The sequence below is a fragment of the Tachysurus fulvidraco genome, chromosome 19, assembly GCF_022655615.1.
Source record: "Tachysurus fulvidraco isolate hzauxx_2018 chromosome 19, HZAU_PFXX_2.0, whole genome shotgun sequence".
Classification (NCBI taxonomy): Eukaryota; Metazoa; Chordata; class Actinopteri; order Siluriformes; family Bagridae; genus Tachysurus; species Tachysurus fulvidraco.
Window position 1 is genome coordinate 10,533,712 of NC_062536.1, and position 17,017 is coordinate 10,550,728.

The following is a 17,017-nucleotide window of genomic DNA, read 5'->3' on the forward strand; positions in this document are numbered from 1 at the left end:
CTGGGAAGCTGCTTTCGGTCATGTTTATTTTTAACACTTCCATGCTTACTGACAGTCCATTCGAGGAAAATAGAAGAAAGAAATCACCTCCAAATCAACCGAGAAAATAATAATAATAATAATAATAATAATAATAATAATAATAATAATAAAAACGTATTATTATTATTATTATTATTATTATTATTATTATTATTATTATTAATATGTTTTATTATTATTATTATTGTTATTGTTATTATTATTATTATTATTATTATTATTATTATTATTATTATTATTATTATTATTATTATATGTACATTTCTACATAGTAAAGTTTAAAAAAAATGCAAAAAATAAATGATATTAGAAATAATAGTGACCTGAACTGCAAATGAACCAGTGCAAAAAAGGTGTCTTGCATTTTGCAATTATGCATTTCCTGCACAAGACATCATTTTAACAAACATATTTTTTTATCTCATTTGTCCCTCACCTTGAGGTCAGATACGTCTCTGTAGCACTTTTCGGAGCGTGTGTGATCAGACAGCTGAACGTTCCAGAAACAGGGCAGCTGGTGCACCAGGAAAGGGTTTTGTTTGATGACTGCATTGAAAATATCCTGAAAAAAAAAAAAACACTTAACATTCCATCAGCTACAAACATCCTCAGACATCTGTGGACACTACTGAATTGGACTCGTCTCTTTTAATATGAAAAGCCTCTGTACAAAAGCCTTTCCAGACATCATATCACTTAGACTCACATATTCAATTGGCTACATTAAAGGCTATAATCCAGATAATGTAGAAAGTGATAAAAGAGTGATGAATGGGGTAGTGAATGGCAAGCCGATGAGACTTTGTAGACAGAAGGAACATAGCGGAAGACTGACAGAACAGAGTATAGGCTTTTAACATCTTTATAGCAATAAACAGCAATGCATTACTTCTTTTTATTTAGTGAATAGAAGAATCTGAATGCTTTATTAGCAAGCACATAATTGATGTCTTTTGGCATTATAAACATGCCTTAAAAGGAAGCGAGGGACAGCAGGAAAGAGGCTCTAAGTACCAGTTAAATTCCTGATGTAAATAATATGTTTAGCTGCACCAAGTGTCTGTGTATGTGTATGGACCTGATCTGCTAGTGATGTAGACAGCATGCTCATCAGCTCTCTCTCTGCTGTCAGTCTCCACATCTGCTCCCATCTGAGCTTCCTCAAACGATCCAACAGCAGGAGAATTACACCTGTAACAAATACACACACACCATATCATGAATTCAAAATGTGAATTAAATGTTTAATTAAATATTTCCTTATATGCACATGTTAATTCAAATTTCATACAAACACCAAAAATTTTAGTTTTATGCACGCATACATATCTTAAACTGCTCTAGGACTTGAAAAATGTTAAAAGTTTAAAAGGAACTCGGCTTTTAACACCAGCTGGAAGTTATTGAATGGTAGCAACATTAGATTCTGAAATAAAGAAATTTAATAATACAAGCTATTTAATTCTTGTAGGCATTCTTGTTCTCTATTGCTTGATAAATCACCAATCAACAAATCAACAACAAGAAGAGGTCATTTGACTGACCTCAGATATTGCTTTTCTGAAGGAAAATCTGTTTGTGAAATATAATAAACTGACAATATACAATATCATAAAAAACCGATCCATGCGGGACAACCCAGAAAGCTCTGAGATTGAGGCTAGGATAGTATAAAACAGATTTTTCATATCTATATCTTGTATTTGTAACACTAATTGTTGTCACTGCATTTAAATGTTTGTTTTCCCCTTAAACACATTAAATCAGTTTTTATACTTACCAGTGTTGAAGCCTCGACCTAGAGCTGGCCAAGGTCGATGGTTCTTCCACAGGTTCCCTAAATACCAGTCACTCTGATTCTCCACCAGACCAAGCACCTGCTGACCTGAGAGAAAAGAGACAAAGACAGAATCTTGAACAACCAAAGCTTGTATTGCATTGTAGTAATTAAAACTTTATATGGATCTGTCCTCAATGAAATTGTGTTCCATTTGCGGCAGATAAAACTCACTCACTCGCACTCATTTTCTACCGCTTATCCGACCTACCTCGGGTCACGGGGAGCCTGTGCCTATCTCAGGCGTCATCGGGCATCAAGGCAGGATACACCCTGGACGGAGTGCCAACCCATCGCAGGGCACACACACACTCATTCACTCACACACTACGGACAATTTTTCCAGAGATGCCAATCAACCTACCATGCATGTCTTTGGACCGGGGGAGGAAACCAGAGTGCTCGGAGGAAACCCCCGAGGCACGGGGAGAACATGCAAACTCCGCACACACAAGGCAGAGGCGGGAATCGAACCCCGACTCTGGAGGTTTTCGATAATGCTGATAAGAGTTCGAGAATCGAACCCCCTCCAGCACAGATAAAACTCTCTCATATTTTTATATTTTATTTTCTCAATTTTTATATACCTATAACATACAGATTAGTAATACAGTACAGTTCAGTAACCTGTACTGTAAGTCATTAACACTATACTGTATCTGAAGCTGTCTAACTACCAAGAAATCTATACTACATGTACAATGAAAGGTGCAATTGCTGATTTTTTTAGGAGTATTTTCTCCCATGATATCATTCTGTTTTCTTATTCAATTACACTCTAGCATTAAAGAATGGTTGTGTCAGTGACACGGGAATAAAATAGACACAAATGCAGGATAGCGTAAAATAAAACAGGGTTTATTAACTAAAAAACATGAAACAGGGACAAGGACGAAAACTAAACCAGACATGACATCAGACAACAACAGGACAACATCAGAGGATTCATGGTTAAATACACGTGACAACCAACACATAAACAGATGCACATGGCCAAAGTCCAGGCTGAGTCCTGACAGGTTGCCTGTTGCTTATTGCAAAAACATCTATATATGTATACTCCCATTGTATAAGGTGCAAATCAGAGGAGAATTAGAAGTGGTTTTTTTTTATCATATTAGTTATTAGTATTAGACAGCATTTTTGTTTGAAAATTGTGTTGTTCCTTACAATTTTCAACCAGGTTGGAAACATTCTTATACAGTATATTGTATTTCACATTCTGCATTTACCTTGGAAGAAAGCAAAGGTGCCACATTTTTCAAGCAGGAAAATCAAAAGAGGGACAGTTGAAAACCCCTGTGTAACTGTCAGTCATTCCAGAATTACACCTAGATTGGCTCATCTTTTTATTTGAAGGGAAAAGAAGATTGTCCTTTTTTCTGCACATTGTGAATGACAACTTATAGCAGTATACTCTGATGTTAAAATGCAGAGCACCTACACAAAATGTAAATGTAAAGATCTGTAACTATTGTTTCTTAAAAATAGATTTAATGCTAAAGTTAACCTGATGGCATAACGGATTAAAAAATATCAACCCTCTATTTTCATGTATTTTAAAGGCATTATTCATTAGATTTGTTTTTTCTTTTACTGTAAAAAAACAAGAGCTTGAACTAATAACTTGCTCAAAGGCAATGCTCACATCTCATGGACAGACATTTTTAATAATCTGAGTAATGAGTTCAAAATGTTTGCTCACAAATTTCAAAATGGATTATTTACTAGGTTCCATTATTCACACCACTGACCTTACTGCTTACTCTGTAGATTTACTTATTTCCATATGCTTTAGTCAAAACTCTCATGTACTGATACTGATCTGTAATGGTCTCGTGAACAGAAGATCTGCTCAGACAATCTGTGAAGAAATTTATAGCAGTTTCATGGAGATCTAAAGAACATTTAGGATCTCCAAGTATAGTTTTCATACCTTGAGGCTCTTATTAGAATTTAGTATTTCTAGGGGTGGGGGTTGGGGGGGAGGGGTTAGATTTTATTCTTCAGTGTTCCAAGGACACAAGACACCAAATCTCAAAATATATTTTACTTTCTGTGTCATTTCTCACAGCAAGGACCCTATCACTTTAATTTTTTAATGCATGGCCAGAATATATCCTTATAAGATTAGACAAACCTGCTGACTCTATAAATCTTATAATGAAATCTTCAGGGAAAGTTATATAAAAGAGTTTGACTGTCTGTGATGACCTTGTCATTGATCATTATTGTGTGTCAGCAGCAGTATTACAGCAGTAGACTGATAGAGGTCTCCTTGGGCTTAGACTCTGATAATTACATTCATGTGATACATTATGTTGATTTTCTATATAGAGATATAAATAGCTGCTCCTAACAGGCAGAAACCTAAATATGGTTTCAGGTTTTATGTGCCTGTGATGCAATGTCAATTGTGCGTAGAAAGTTTTACTGTTTGTATCTGTTATAAATCCCTAAATTGCCTGTATTGGCTTTTGTCTGAGAGGCCAGACCTCTAGTGAATACAGTGTTGATTTGAGGATCAATAAGCAGAGAAGCTAACAGAGAAAGTTAATTAGCCATTTCAAGGCCAGAGAGGTTACTGTTTGATGCAGAATAAGTGGCTCTGGTTTTGGTTTAAAGAAGCTTAAAGGCGTACATTTCATATAAAGTTAGTGTGGCATATCAAAAAATTATAACATCTGAAAGAAAAACCCAAAAAATTTGAAGGGTCACTACACAGAACATAGCTGTACTATTACAATAAATCCTTGCCAATATGATTTTATCAGATGTACTGTGTCAGTGCAAACAAAGGCTCCAAGTGTATAGTGTGCAATTACAAATGTGCTGCGTTTATTGTTTTTGCAAATTTCGTAGCTCATATTTTACTTCTAATGAGGTATATGTCACGGTGTGTAGATAAGAAATGTGACATGTTCATGATTAATTTCACTGTTTTTACATTTGTCAATAGAATATCAACATACTGATTATGTGACGCTGGTAGGTCATGTTCTACTTGCCATGTTAGATTACTAAGATTACCAAGCTGTTTTATAAAAAGTATAAATCAAAAAATGTTCAGTGTCACTTCACTTTTATATTCTTGATTGCAAATGAAGATGCAAGCTATTCAATTAGTCCCTCTCTGCATAGATTTCACTAGGTTCAGTTTCATTAGACTATTAATGAGCTAAAATGGGCAGAAATGCAGCCTAAAATCTCTCTAGTCCCTCTAGTACTCCACTGATTGTGTTAATAGCTCCTCTGGAGAAATAGCCATACACACACGAGCTGGTTATTCTGTCGGGGGTAAAAACAAGAGCAGGAGTGGAACATTGTTGGCTTGTGGAATGAATCCTGTACTCCAAGTCTCCCATGTTCCTTTGTTAGTTTGAGGCTTATATTCCACACACACAAACTCTACTATATTTGTCACTAAGGATGGTATCTTTTGTGTCTTTAATATGTATCTTTTACCTGTAAATCGTATCTTGTGTTCCTTTGACACAAAAAAACTAAGTACGTAATTGAACGCTAAATTCATTTTAGAGTAAGTTTAAGGCATGCTGTATAATACACCACTTTAAATTTAAAGAGAAACAGCCCAGTAGAAAGGCTAATTGCATTTCAGTACCCCTCAGAGTTTAGCTACATACATTGCCTATTATTTTACCTGAATATATTGAAGACTTAAAGAGACTTATAAAGACTTATCCAGATACCAGAAAACAAGATTGCTCTTAAACAATGGCTCATGAATATTTTTTTCGGTTCTACTTTCCATAATTTCCTCCAGCTTCATTTTTTTTTGTTAACACACTGACCTGTCAATCTTTCCTCTGTAGTAGTGAGGAAGATTTTGCAGAATTAAGTGCTGTATGGTTTCTACATGATGTATGAAGATGTACATGCAAATAGCCAAGGGGGTAATAGCATTAAAGACATGTTTGAAGGACTGCCAGGCTGATCCCAGTTTCCTCCATGATTTCCCTCCATAATCCTGCCAGGCTCTACATGGTTTCCCGAATGCCAGCTTAACTCTCTTAGCTGCTTGGCATGAAGTGTACTACCACTTTTCCCTACAATTTTTAGGTGGGACAAAAAAGAACATTTTTCATTTGTGTTTTGAATGTAATAAGGGGACTTTAAAATAAGCTCAGTGATCAGAAACAGGCTTTCATCTTCTGTGAAATGTTCTTATTTTTTATTTAATCAAATACAGAGCAGGTCTAATGATGCACCTAATGAATGTGGAACACATAAAAAAGTGAATAGATAAAAGTAAAAAAAATACCTTTGAATTTGTGAAAGACAGCCCACAGCTCAGCGATGTCTGTGGCAAAGGTGATGTCAGTATCTAGAACGATGACTTTCTGCAGGTTTAATGGCAGCGTCTTTGTCAGTACCAGCTTCATCAGGCCATAGATACCCGAGTAATGTTTGTTAGGAATCCACGACACCTCAGACTAGCACAGATACAAAGAGAAAATGTCTTTATATATGTTTAGCAATTAAAGTTAAAAATTGTCAAATAAAGGCATACAAAGATTTAACACAATCAAATTAATAAAGAATTCATTACTTTTAGACTTTTTTTAAGTAATGGAAAGGGCTCAACCTCATAGTGCAAGGTGGGAAACAGAAGGTATCTTGCTCATAAACACCCCAGAAGATAATCTTTGTAAGAATGTTTTTGAAGGTCAATGGGAAGAGGAGTATCCAAAGAAAAGATACTTCACACAGACAATATTTAGAAGATCTTTAATCTGTGAAACAGCAACACCACTACCTGCCACACTACCATGTTTCCAATCATTGACACAGCATAGCCCATTAATGTTTAACCAAAAAAGTGTAATTGGATGTACTCACCTTCAATTCATCAGCATCATAAAAGTCCACTTGGACAGCTGGAACCATCCAGGTGTGGAACAGGGAGGCCAGGATTTGCTGGGCGATAGAGTCTGTAATGAAGTGGAAATGGAGAGGGTTCCGTCTGTCACACACACACACACACACACACACACACACACACACACACACACACACACACACACACAAGTTAATCACACTCTGCACTCTGAAACAGAACAAGAAACAAGATATATATTTGTTATACTTGTATGTGTTTTTGAACCTAATTCAAAAATGGTGTTTTAAGTCTATGACTCTTTTGGTATTTTGTAATAGTATCATAAGCACCGTAATTTCCGGACTATTGAGCGCACCGGAATAAAAGCCTCACCCACTGAATTTTTAAAAAAATATTATCCTGAACATAAATAAGCCACACATGTCTATAAGCCGCAGGTGCCCACAGGTACATTGAAACATTTTTTTTTAAACAAAACTTTACACAGGCTTTAACGAAACACGGCTTGTAACAAAAAATAAAAAATAAGCCGTAAACGGTAGCCTATGTAACGAGTGGAGTGGTGCTACCCCTTTAAGAGCAATGTGCCAGTGCTTTATTACTGTGTATATTAGTTGGATGTGCGCATGCGCAAAAGAGTGCACGCTTCAGTTATAACACCACGTGTGTGGAAGTCTGATGCTATAACCGATATTGTCTTTTATTTTCATTTTCGTTTTGTTAACATGTTATTACGGAGGTTTTTCCTGTGTACGGAGGAATAAACCGTTGTGGGTGAAACGTTTGTGAGTTCTCCGTCCTTATTTTTGCGGGCCTAACCTTGATTAGCTATCCTAAATCTCCATTAACGTGTTACACCTACCAAGAAAGTAATTGGTCACAATCTTCCTCCTATAAGGCAAGAAATAGGACCGTGTTCATATAGGATCAGCTTTCCAGCGCTGGAGAGAACTGAAGGAGCAGGAAGTTGGCGCATATTCACAGATTGGAGTTTCCCTGAGTCAATAACACCTGAGCTAAACGCTGTTACTACACAAATAACACCTCTTTTCTATCGCAGTAATATAGAGAGGCAGCTACAACCGCGTTCTACTTCTTGCCTTATCGTAAGCCTTTCTTCGCTTTCTTTCTTTTTTACCCTCCATGTCAATGTTAAAACCGCTTCCTGCTAATGTCACACATGCGCACTGGACACTCTCTCCGCCGCATATTAACAAGACCCGCCCCTTTCTGCTCATTGGCTACACGTTTGAAGCGTTTCTCAAACATCGGAGACCTTTAACCCGTTCGGCAATTTCATTGGTCTAATGAAAGCAAAAAGCTGAGCACGTCACAGAATGTGTTTTTTTTCAAAGCGTGGGAAAAAAGTACGGTATACATAAGAATATACAGTAGTACCTCGAGATACGAGTTTAATTCGTTCTGTGACCTTGCTCGTATCTCAAAGCAATTTTCCCCATTTAAATTAATTGAAATCCCATTTACTCCGTTCCAGCTCGCAAAATTCCACTCCAGTTGGTTTGTGTTTTGAATATGAAAAATGTACAGTACCTGTATTTATAAATGACAAATATTGTATAAAAACATACAGTAATAAAAGAGAATGTTAAAAAATAAACTGGTTTTACTATGAAGTGTATTATTTACCTTGGAGGTAAGACGACTTGAGCTAATGGAAGATGCGCACGGAGGTTGAGGGAGGAGTAAACAGGTGGAGGAATTTTGTCTCGTACGTACACTTTCACTTTCGTTCACTTACTCGCCACTGTACACTCTTAATGCTACTTTACACTTAAATGGAACTTAACATTAAACTTCACTAAATTTAATGAACTTAAATTCTCTTAACTGAATTTAATTGCTACAATTTCTGTTTTCTTTACATTAATTTTGCTTAATTTTCTTCATCACTTTTCTCTTCACTTGTTTTTGCCTTTTTTGTCACTCTTTCCTGACTAACATCTGCCAGTTGTTTTAATAAAAACCTGTCAAAGGAGGTTTGTTTCTTCCTCTTTTTAAAATGTTTCGGAAATGTGTAAGGCAAGTGTCATTAAACAACGCTGATGCACGACCAGTTGCAACTATTTCTGGGATGTTCTTATCTCACACGTGGTTGTTGGGGATCTTTGTTTCGGCGGCGGCGGCTCGGATGCTCATATCTCAAAAATGTATTCGTATCTCAATCAAAAATTTGGTCGAATCATAGCTCGTATCTCAAAAAATTTGTATGTCAATGCACTCGTATCTCGAGGTATAACTGTATTTACATTTACATCTCTAATTTACATCTAATCAAATGTATCTGAGAAGTGGCTATGATGGTTTATGGACTATGATAGACAGTACAAACACAACTAATGTATTTAACATGGAGAGCATCTTGACATTAGGAATGTTTGTTTATGTAAAATGAAAGAGCTTTCACTATGATGGCAGAATTAGTTTGCTTTGGCTATATGCACCATAAATAAGCCACATTAGGTCAGTGTGTGATGATTTTTGTAGCTCAGTCCAAAACCCTTGAATGGGATCCTTAATACCTTTCCAAACTTGAAAAAGACACTGCAGATGTCTATAGTCTACAATCATCCAGTGCAATATTTTAAACAAAAAGCATGCACCTCTTCATCAACTGCCTTATCAAATAAATCTATGCTGGGAAACAGACCCACTGTTATACCGTCATGATGATGTGAAGACATGGAAGCTAGTGAATGTCATGATTTGGACTCAGATGTTATGTTACTGTCATTATATTGCAGCTCCAGGCAAAAGAACAGGACTCATAATGTCTCACTGAAGCAGTAAAAGAGACAAAGTCATTAGATCCACCACGGCAGGGTTTTCACCATAGAGTATGCTAACCAGTTAAAACACACTTCAGCTAGAGGTCAACAGCAGTCAGGGGAAGTTTTTGGATGTAGAATGGATGTTTTACTGACAGGATCAATAATCAAAATATAACATGGCAGAGCAGGCGCAAGGCAAACACGATCAGACAAGAAAGATGAGAACCAAAGAGTAATCAAATGAACAGGTATAGGGACTAGACACATCTAGGGATAATAGAGAGAAACGAGTCTCGGAATGTAGGCAACTTCACAATGATACTGAAAACCTTGCACTTATACTGTATGTGTGAAGTGTGAAATTGGTGGTCAGAGCTAACTTTAGAGCTGGTGTTACCCATAATTACACAAAACAGAGCTGAAAAAGAGAAAAGTACCTAAAGCTATTTCTAAAATTACTTTTCCTCTCTTAGTAACAAACTACATATACTGTATATAGCAGACTTTCTGAAGGACCCAGCACAAGCAAATTAAATGCCAACACGTTTTTTTTTTGTGTCAAAAATCCTTAGGCAATATAAAATGCTATTAGGTATGAACTAATTTTAGAATTAGCAATCTTATAATATATACCCTAAACTATGCCTCTCTTGCTTTACTTTCTCATGAAAAACACCGGAGGCTAATCTCATTAAAGTTGTGTCATACTCTAGTCATAAGCAGAAGGACTCAAAAACCTGGAAGAAGAGGACAAGTTATATGTGAATTGTTCACCATTGAACATACAGTATATTTTGTGCATTTCAGAGTGCATACTCTATTATCAACATGAAAAACATGAAATAATATATAAATAAATTAACAATCATAGCTATTTTAATAGTAAAATGTTAGATGTAGCATTTTACATCTATAAATAGTTAATTGTGGGAAAATACTGTATGCAACAGTGAGATTGTGAAATGATGAGCCTTTATTTTCCACATTGTTAGGAAGCTGAGGCCAGAGTGCAGGGTCAACCATGATACAGTGCCACTGGTGCAGAGAAGGTTAAGGGTCTTTCACAAGGGCCCAACAGTAGCAGCTTGACAGTGCTGGGGCTTGAACCTCTGACCTTCTGTTCAGTAAATCAGATTCTTAACTGTTGATCTCCAGATGTAATGCATCCCGAGTTGATGACCTCCTTCACATTTCAGTCAGAAGCAGCTGGACACCAACCTCAAGATATGTGGTTACTAAACTGGACTGAACTACTTTTAATGGACACACCTTTTATGCCAGTAGTTTATTATTACATATTATTTCTATTTTGCACAGTTTTCCATTTTTCTGTGATTTACCCCGCCATTGTATTTTACTGTACAGAATTTACACCGTATTGCATCCCCACTGTAGTCTGCACTTTATTTATTACTTTCTCAGTATTTGTTTTATTTTTTTCCTCACTTTTTATAGTATACTTAGTATATTTTAAATGTTTTAAGCTTCCACAACAACTTTATTTAACTTTAAGTAAAAAACATTTATTTTTATGGTATCAGGTAAAGTTACACTTCTTGAAATGTCTCCATGCACTAGGTTCTCCACTTTCCGCTCATATCCTAAAACCCTTTAGACTGGCTTGTCTAAACTGCCTCTGTGTATGAATGAGTGTGTGGAAGGGGGTGTTTGCATAGTGGTCTGGCATGAACTGCTCTCTTGCAGTCTGCCTGTTTAGCATCCAGTGTTCTTTGAATAGGCTCTTGGTTTACATCAAGTCTGACCAGGAAAAGTGGTTACTAAAGCTGAATGAGTTAAACATCTCAGAAAAATGAGTACTTTTGTCATTATGTACATTACATTCTAATTGGTAATCAAAATGAGTGATGCAAGATAGACAGTTTTAAATTAGCGTTAGCCCTCTCCCTCTATTGACAGTGTAAACATAACAATTATGTTTAATCGTCTGTGAATGGAAGATTGGCAGAGTGGACAGAAACAATAAGTTGCACGGAGGAGCCGCAAGACAGACAGATAAGATACAGAGCAGCCTTTTCCACTGTAATTTTACACATTTAATTCAGTAAACATGAACAGGGTGTTGAGAGTGTGCAGGAAATCCTGATTCTAACTGCTAGCCGATACTATAACTGCTAGCCGATACTATAACTGCTAGACGATACTACTGTATATCTGCTAGCCGATACTATAACTGCTACCCGATACTATAATTGCTATCCGATACTACTGTATATCTGCTAGCCGATACTATAACTGCTAGCCGATACTACTGTATATCTGCTAGCCGATACTATAACGGCTACCCGATACTATATCTGCTAGCCGATACTACCGTATATCCGATAGCCGATACTATAACTGCTAGCCGATACTTTAACTGCTACCCGATACTACTGTATATCTGATAGCCGATACTATAACTGCTAGCCGATACTATAACTGCTAGCCGATACTATATCTGCTAGCCGATACTATAACTGCTACCCGATACTATATCTGCTAGCCGATACTATAACTGCTAGCCTATACTATAACTGCTAGCCGATACTATAACTGCTAGCGATACTATAACTGCTAGCCGATACTATATCTGCTAGCCGATACTATAACTAGCCGATACTATATCGGATAGCCGATACTATATCGGATAGCCGATACTATATCGGATAGCCGATACTATATCTGCTAGCCGATATTATATCTGATAGACGATACTATATATGCTATATCTATATCTGCTAGCCAATATCGCAAGCCGATATGATATCTGATATACTATAAATACTATAACTGCTAGCCGATACTATAACTGCTACCCGATACTATATCTGCTTGCCGATACTATAACCGCTAGCCAATACTATATCTGCTAGCCGATACTGCTAGCCGATACTGTATCTGCTACCCGATACTGCTACCCGATACTATATCTGCTAGCCGATACTATAACTGCTACCTGATATTATGACTGCTAGCCAATACTATATCTGATAGCCGATATGGCTACCCGATACTATGACTGCTAGCCGATACTATAACTGCTACCTGATACTATGACTGCTAGCCGATACTACAGTACAGACCAAAGGTTTGGACACACCTTCCAAAAGTTTGGACACACAACCTTTTCAACAGGACAAACACACCTCCAGGCTGTGTAAGGGCTATTTGACCATGAAGGAGAGTGATACTACATGACTATGCTATATAACTATGACTGCTAGCCGATACTATGACTGCTAGCCGATACTATGACTGCTAGCCGATACTATATCTGATAGCCGATACTATAACTGCTACACGATACTATATCTGCTAGCCGATACTGTAACTGCTAGCCGTTACTATATCTGATAGCCGATACTATAACTGTTACCCGTAACTATATCTGCTAGCCGATACTATATCTGCTAGCCGATACTACAACTGCTAGCCGATACTATAACTGCTAGCTGATACTATAACTGCTAGCCGATACTACAGTATATCTGCTAGCCGATACTACAACTGCTAGCCGATACTACAACTGCTAGCCGATACTATAATTGCTAGCCGATACTACAGTATATCTGCTAGCAGATACTATAATTGCTAGCCGATACTACAGTATATCTGCTAGCAGATACTATAATTGCTAGCTGATACTATGTCTGCTAGCTGATACTATAACTGCTAGAAAACTCCTCAGAATCGTGAAGGTCAGTGAAATTTGGAAATGCTAAAATGTACCATCAGATTTCTGTTTAAAACTAAATGGTCAATGTGCAGTCATTACCTCCAGATATTTCAAGTCTTTTAAAAGCTTATGCTATGTAAGCTATGGCACATTAAGAAACACATAAACCACATAATCACTATGTTGTTTGAAATGATAATGGTCAGCAAATTCAACAGAAACAGAATTTATATTTTCAAACCCTACACAGTTTAATAACACACCACTCTATACTGTAGTTGCCTGATTTATTCTTACAACTCTGTGCTATATGTCTCTTGCTATATATTTTTCTGTCTCTACGTCTCTCTCTTTACACTGTAGGACTTTGTTTGGGAGAAGAGGAGGAGAAATTGGATGAGAGCTGAAGTTCATGGAGGTTACGTTGCCAGGCAACAGTCTGCCGTTGTGAGAGAAGCATATTCAGATTTGTAAGCAAAGGACAACAACAGGGCCGGCACAGAGAGAGACAGAGAGAAAGAGCAGGCAACAGAGACTGTGTGTGTGCGTGTGTGTGTGTGGGTGTGTGGATGGGTGGGTTGGTTTGTATGTTGGAAAGGAGAACTTGCTGATCTGACAAAAAAAGCTGAGACTCTGGAGTGGTCCACAGCTTATGGCATGACACCACCTTCGGTTTTGGCTATAGGAGTTAAAAATAAGCCCAAGGATACTTCTATATAAGTCTTGGAAGGTGCACTGGGTACCAAATTATGATGAAATCCTTACCTGTGGAACAGGACAGACTTCACCAGGGTCACCACGTCTCTACTGGCATTATACCCGGCACACACTATGGCCATATGAATTGTCTGGAGAGAACAAGGACAAGATTACACAAAAATGAAAAAGACAGAAAGTTTCACTCTTATGTAAAAGTAAGTAAAATAGTTTCTATAAAGGACCATTGCATTATTGTAGATCTAACAACCCTAAGTACCAATTTGTTTCTGCAAAGCTCCACTAAAGAGGACACTGATGACTCTTTATACAAATCTCAATAAGATTTTATACAAATTCACATCCTAAACACTTATTAAATGCTCAGTGCATACATTAGATATCAAAGTATCATATTTGTCAATAGTTATCCTGCCATGGAATTTTATTGCATTGCTGATAAATAATTACACCAACAGTATTCATTGACGTATTACTTGATCGAGACTTAAAAGCACTTTTATACTTCACTATGGATAAATGCTACACCCTTGCTAAATGATTGGCAAATAAATATAGAATATTTATTTATAGAACATCTAATTGGTCATCAACCCTCAAAATTGTTTGTGAATGTACAACAATGTGCACTGTGACCACACTGGATCACATGGAATAATGAGAGTAAAAATAATTAAAAGACATAAAAAGAAAATCAAAACTACTAAAACATAACAATATATAAAAATGCATTACAGTGGACAAACAAAAATTGAGGCTTTGTGAAAGCGTGATGTATTGAAGCATATTTGTTTACTCATGCTCTATGTGATCTTGCAGTAAGTATGAATAATAATAATTAGTTAAATCCTAGCGGTCATTACCATGCCTTACCTCACACTTATCCACCACAGGCTGAGACACACAGTCAGAGCTGTTTCCTGGTGAGATTCCTCTCTGAGCCTCTGCATGTCTCGAACCCTCTCTGCCAACATGAGATTGGTTGACATGGCGTCCACTGCCATACTGGTTACCATGGGTGGGGTTCTTGGGTGGCTGACTCAGCTCTTTCCTGAGCACTCGGTTTTCCTCTTCCACCTCCCGTACCCGTAGTTCCAGAGCCAGCGTAGAGGACTGAGGCTCCAGTGGAGACAGAGGCAGCGGCTTCACTGAGGGCAAGAATTTATCCATTTTAAATACTTTTTTTTTAAAGCTTTTTTAAATGGTTATAATCATTGTCATTGACATTATCATTGTCATTCAATATACAATAAACATTTAATGGTTTCCAGAGAGGCAGAAACTAAAGAATCTTTAAAGGAATGTTCTGTAGCCAAAAAATATCAAAAGGGCCGTACCGGAAATTTCACTTTTACCATGATGGTAAAACAAAATGGTAAATAAAGGTTAGAGTATCCATGTTTTTGTCTTTCAATTTCACACCAAAACACACAAACACACACACACACACACACACACACACACACACACACACACACACACACACACACACACACACACACACAATTGAATTCATACAGCAACAAAGTAAATGGGGGTGTAAGCTGTTATTGCTCTTATTGATCATGGTCAGAAGACAGATAGCTTAATGTATGGCATCATCACTCATCTCAGCACTAACTCCCATGTGTAGCTTTCCTCAGGGATTGAACAGAGAGTACAGAAAATAGAAAAAATAATATAGATACTGTGGCTAAAGCCATTTATTACTCTAAGAGCATTTTCAATAAACTCCTAATCTACCATTCTTTAACCTGAGGAATGCCTAAAGAAAGCCCTTTTACTCAGGCTTCCTTGGTGGAAAGTCTTAATAGATACTGTACGTAAGCATCATAACAGCTTATCAAGAGGTTGCTTTGGCTGTAATACTAAGCCTAAATTAGATTCATTTAGAAATCTGACAACAGAGATCATTTGGGCAGGATAGAGCCATTAAAGAAATAGGCAGATACATGATGGACAATGCATAGAAGTGCAAATAAACCATTGTGTGCTCATAAGTGACATGTAATTGACGTTGGTCTCTCCTTCTTTTGTTGGTTGAGCTTGTACTCAAAGCAGTAAAGGTTTTTAGAGTAGCTCTAATATTACGCCTAGCACCTTTAGTCAACAGAGTGGATGATTCTTTATGAACAGCTCTTACCCACTTGGCCCCAGACACCCACTTTCAATTAAAAACAGATTACTGCTGGTTTGTTGTTTTTTTTTTTTTTTTTGATGCGCACAATTAATTTCACATCACAACAAGAGAGGAGAATTCTAACTGCAGCCATGTCGTGAGAGGTGAAATAAATGCAACAGTAAATTACTTTGGAGCATGCAATGACTAAATGATCCTTGCTACTATGTCCTTTATCACTTTTAGAGGCTCTAATCAATTTGCTGAAGGATTGAGTCTGTGGCTTATATCCAGTCACGGTAAAGTGTGTCCTCATACATACTTATTAGGGGTGTAATGCAATGTCATTATCTGTATTTGGATGTATTTGTATTTGTATCTGTGCAGTGCTCTGTTTTGTATTGGTATCTAATAATACAGTATTTTACCAAATTTACCTTTTTGGGTCTGTTACATCCTAGAAAGATTAAAAAAGGACATACTATCAGGAGCTGCTATAACGCTGGCATGAAGTTCTTCTGTGAGTTAAAATGGGGTCCTTTAAATGGCATATCATTATAGTATTGTACATCAGCAATGTATGTACAAGTTTTAGAATACGTTTTATATCAAATATTTCTTGGAGAAAATTTATTAAATATTTGGAGACCCAGCAGAGGTTTGCTGTTCTGTGCACACAGCACATGGTCTACATGAGTCTTATGGAGCAGGGACCGTATATATGGAGCATATATTTTTTGTATAGAATAATGGAACAAAAAAAAAGCCGGCTCAGCCTTGTACCTTGACTACAGGGAGGCAGAGAGCAATCAGAAGCATTGCCAAACCAGCTAGCTGCCATCATGGGAAGCCAAGGAGCAAGATCTTAATTATAATCAGTGGCAACTTGTTAATTAATTACCTTACTTTAGTCAAGCATCTTAAGCACTTCATGGGTTATGATCATTTTTTTCTAAAGCTTTGTCTGGAATTTCAC

General features: G+C 37.0%; 1 protein-coding gene across 3 annotated transcripts in view; it reads right to left on the reverse strand.

The window, feature by feature from the left end:
• LOC113645482 (xylosyl- and glucuronyltransferase LARGE1) overlaps positions 1 to 17,017 on the reverse strand; it is a 48,289-nt gene that overhangs the window by 9,987 nt on the left and 21,285 nt on the right. Inside the window, exons 3-9 of one of the 3 annotated variants that reach the window (XM_027151096.2) lie at positions 14,796 to 15,070; positions 13,971 to 14,053; positions 6,740 to 6,863; positions 6,162 to 6,333; positions 1,823 to 1,927; positions 1,121 to 1,233; positions 479 to 604 (exon numbers count right to left, since the gene is read on the reverse strand). In XM_027151096.2, the coding sequence (XP_027006897.1) occupies positions 479 to 604; positions 1,121 to 1,233; positions 1,823 to 1,927; positions 6,162 to 6,333; positions 6,740 to 6,863; positions 13,971 to 14,053; positions 14,796 to 15,070 (998 nt within the window). Of the gene's footprint in view, positions 1 to 478; positions 605 to 1,120; positions 1,234 to 1,822; positions 1,928 to 6,161; positions 6,334 to 6,739; positions 6,864 to 7,069; positions 7,315 to 7,602; positions 7,751 to 13,970; positions 14,054 to 14,795; positions 15,071 to 17,017 lie in introns of those variants that run through there. The other 2 variants (XM_047804426.1, XM_027151098.2) reach the window with 2 other exon arrangements.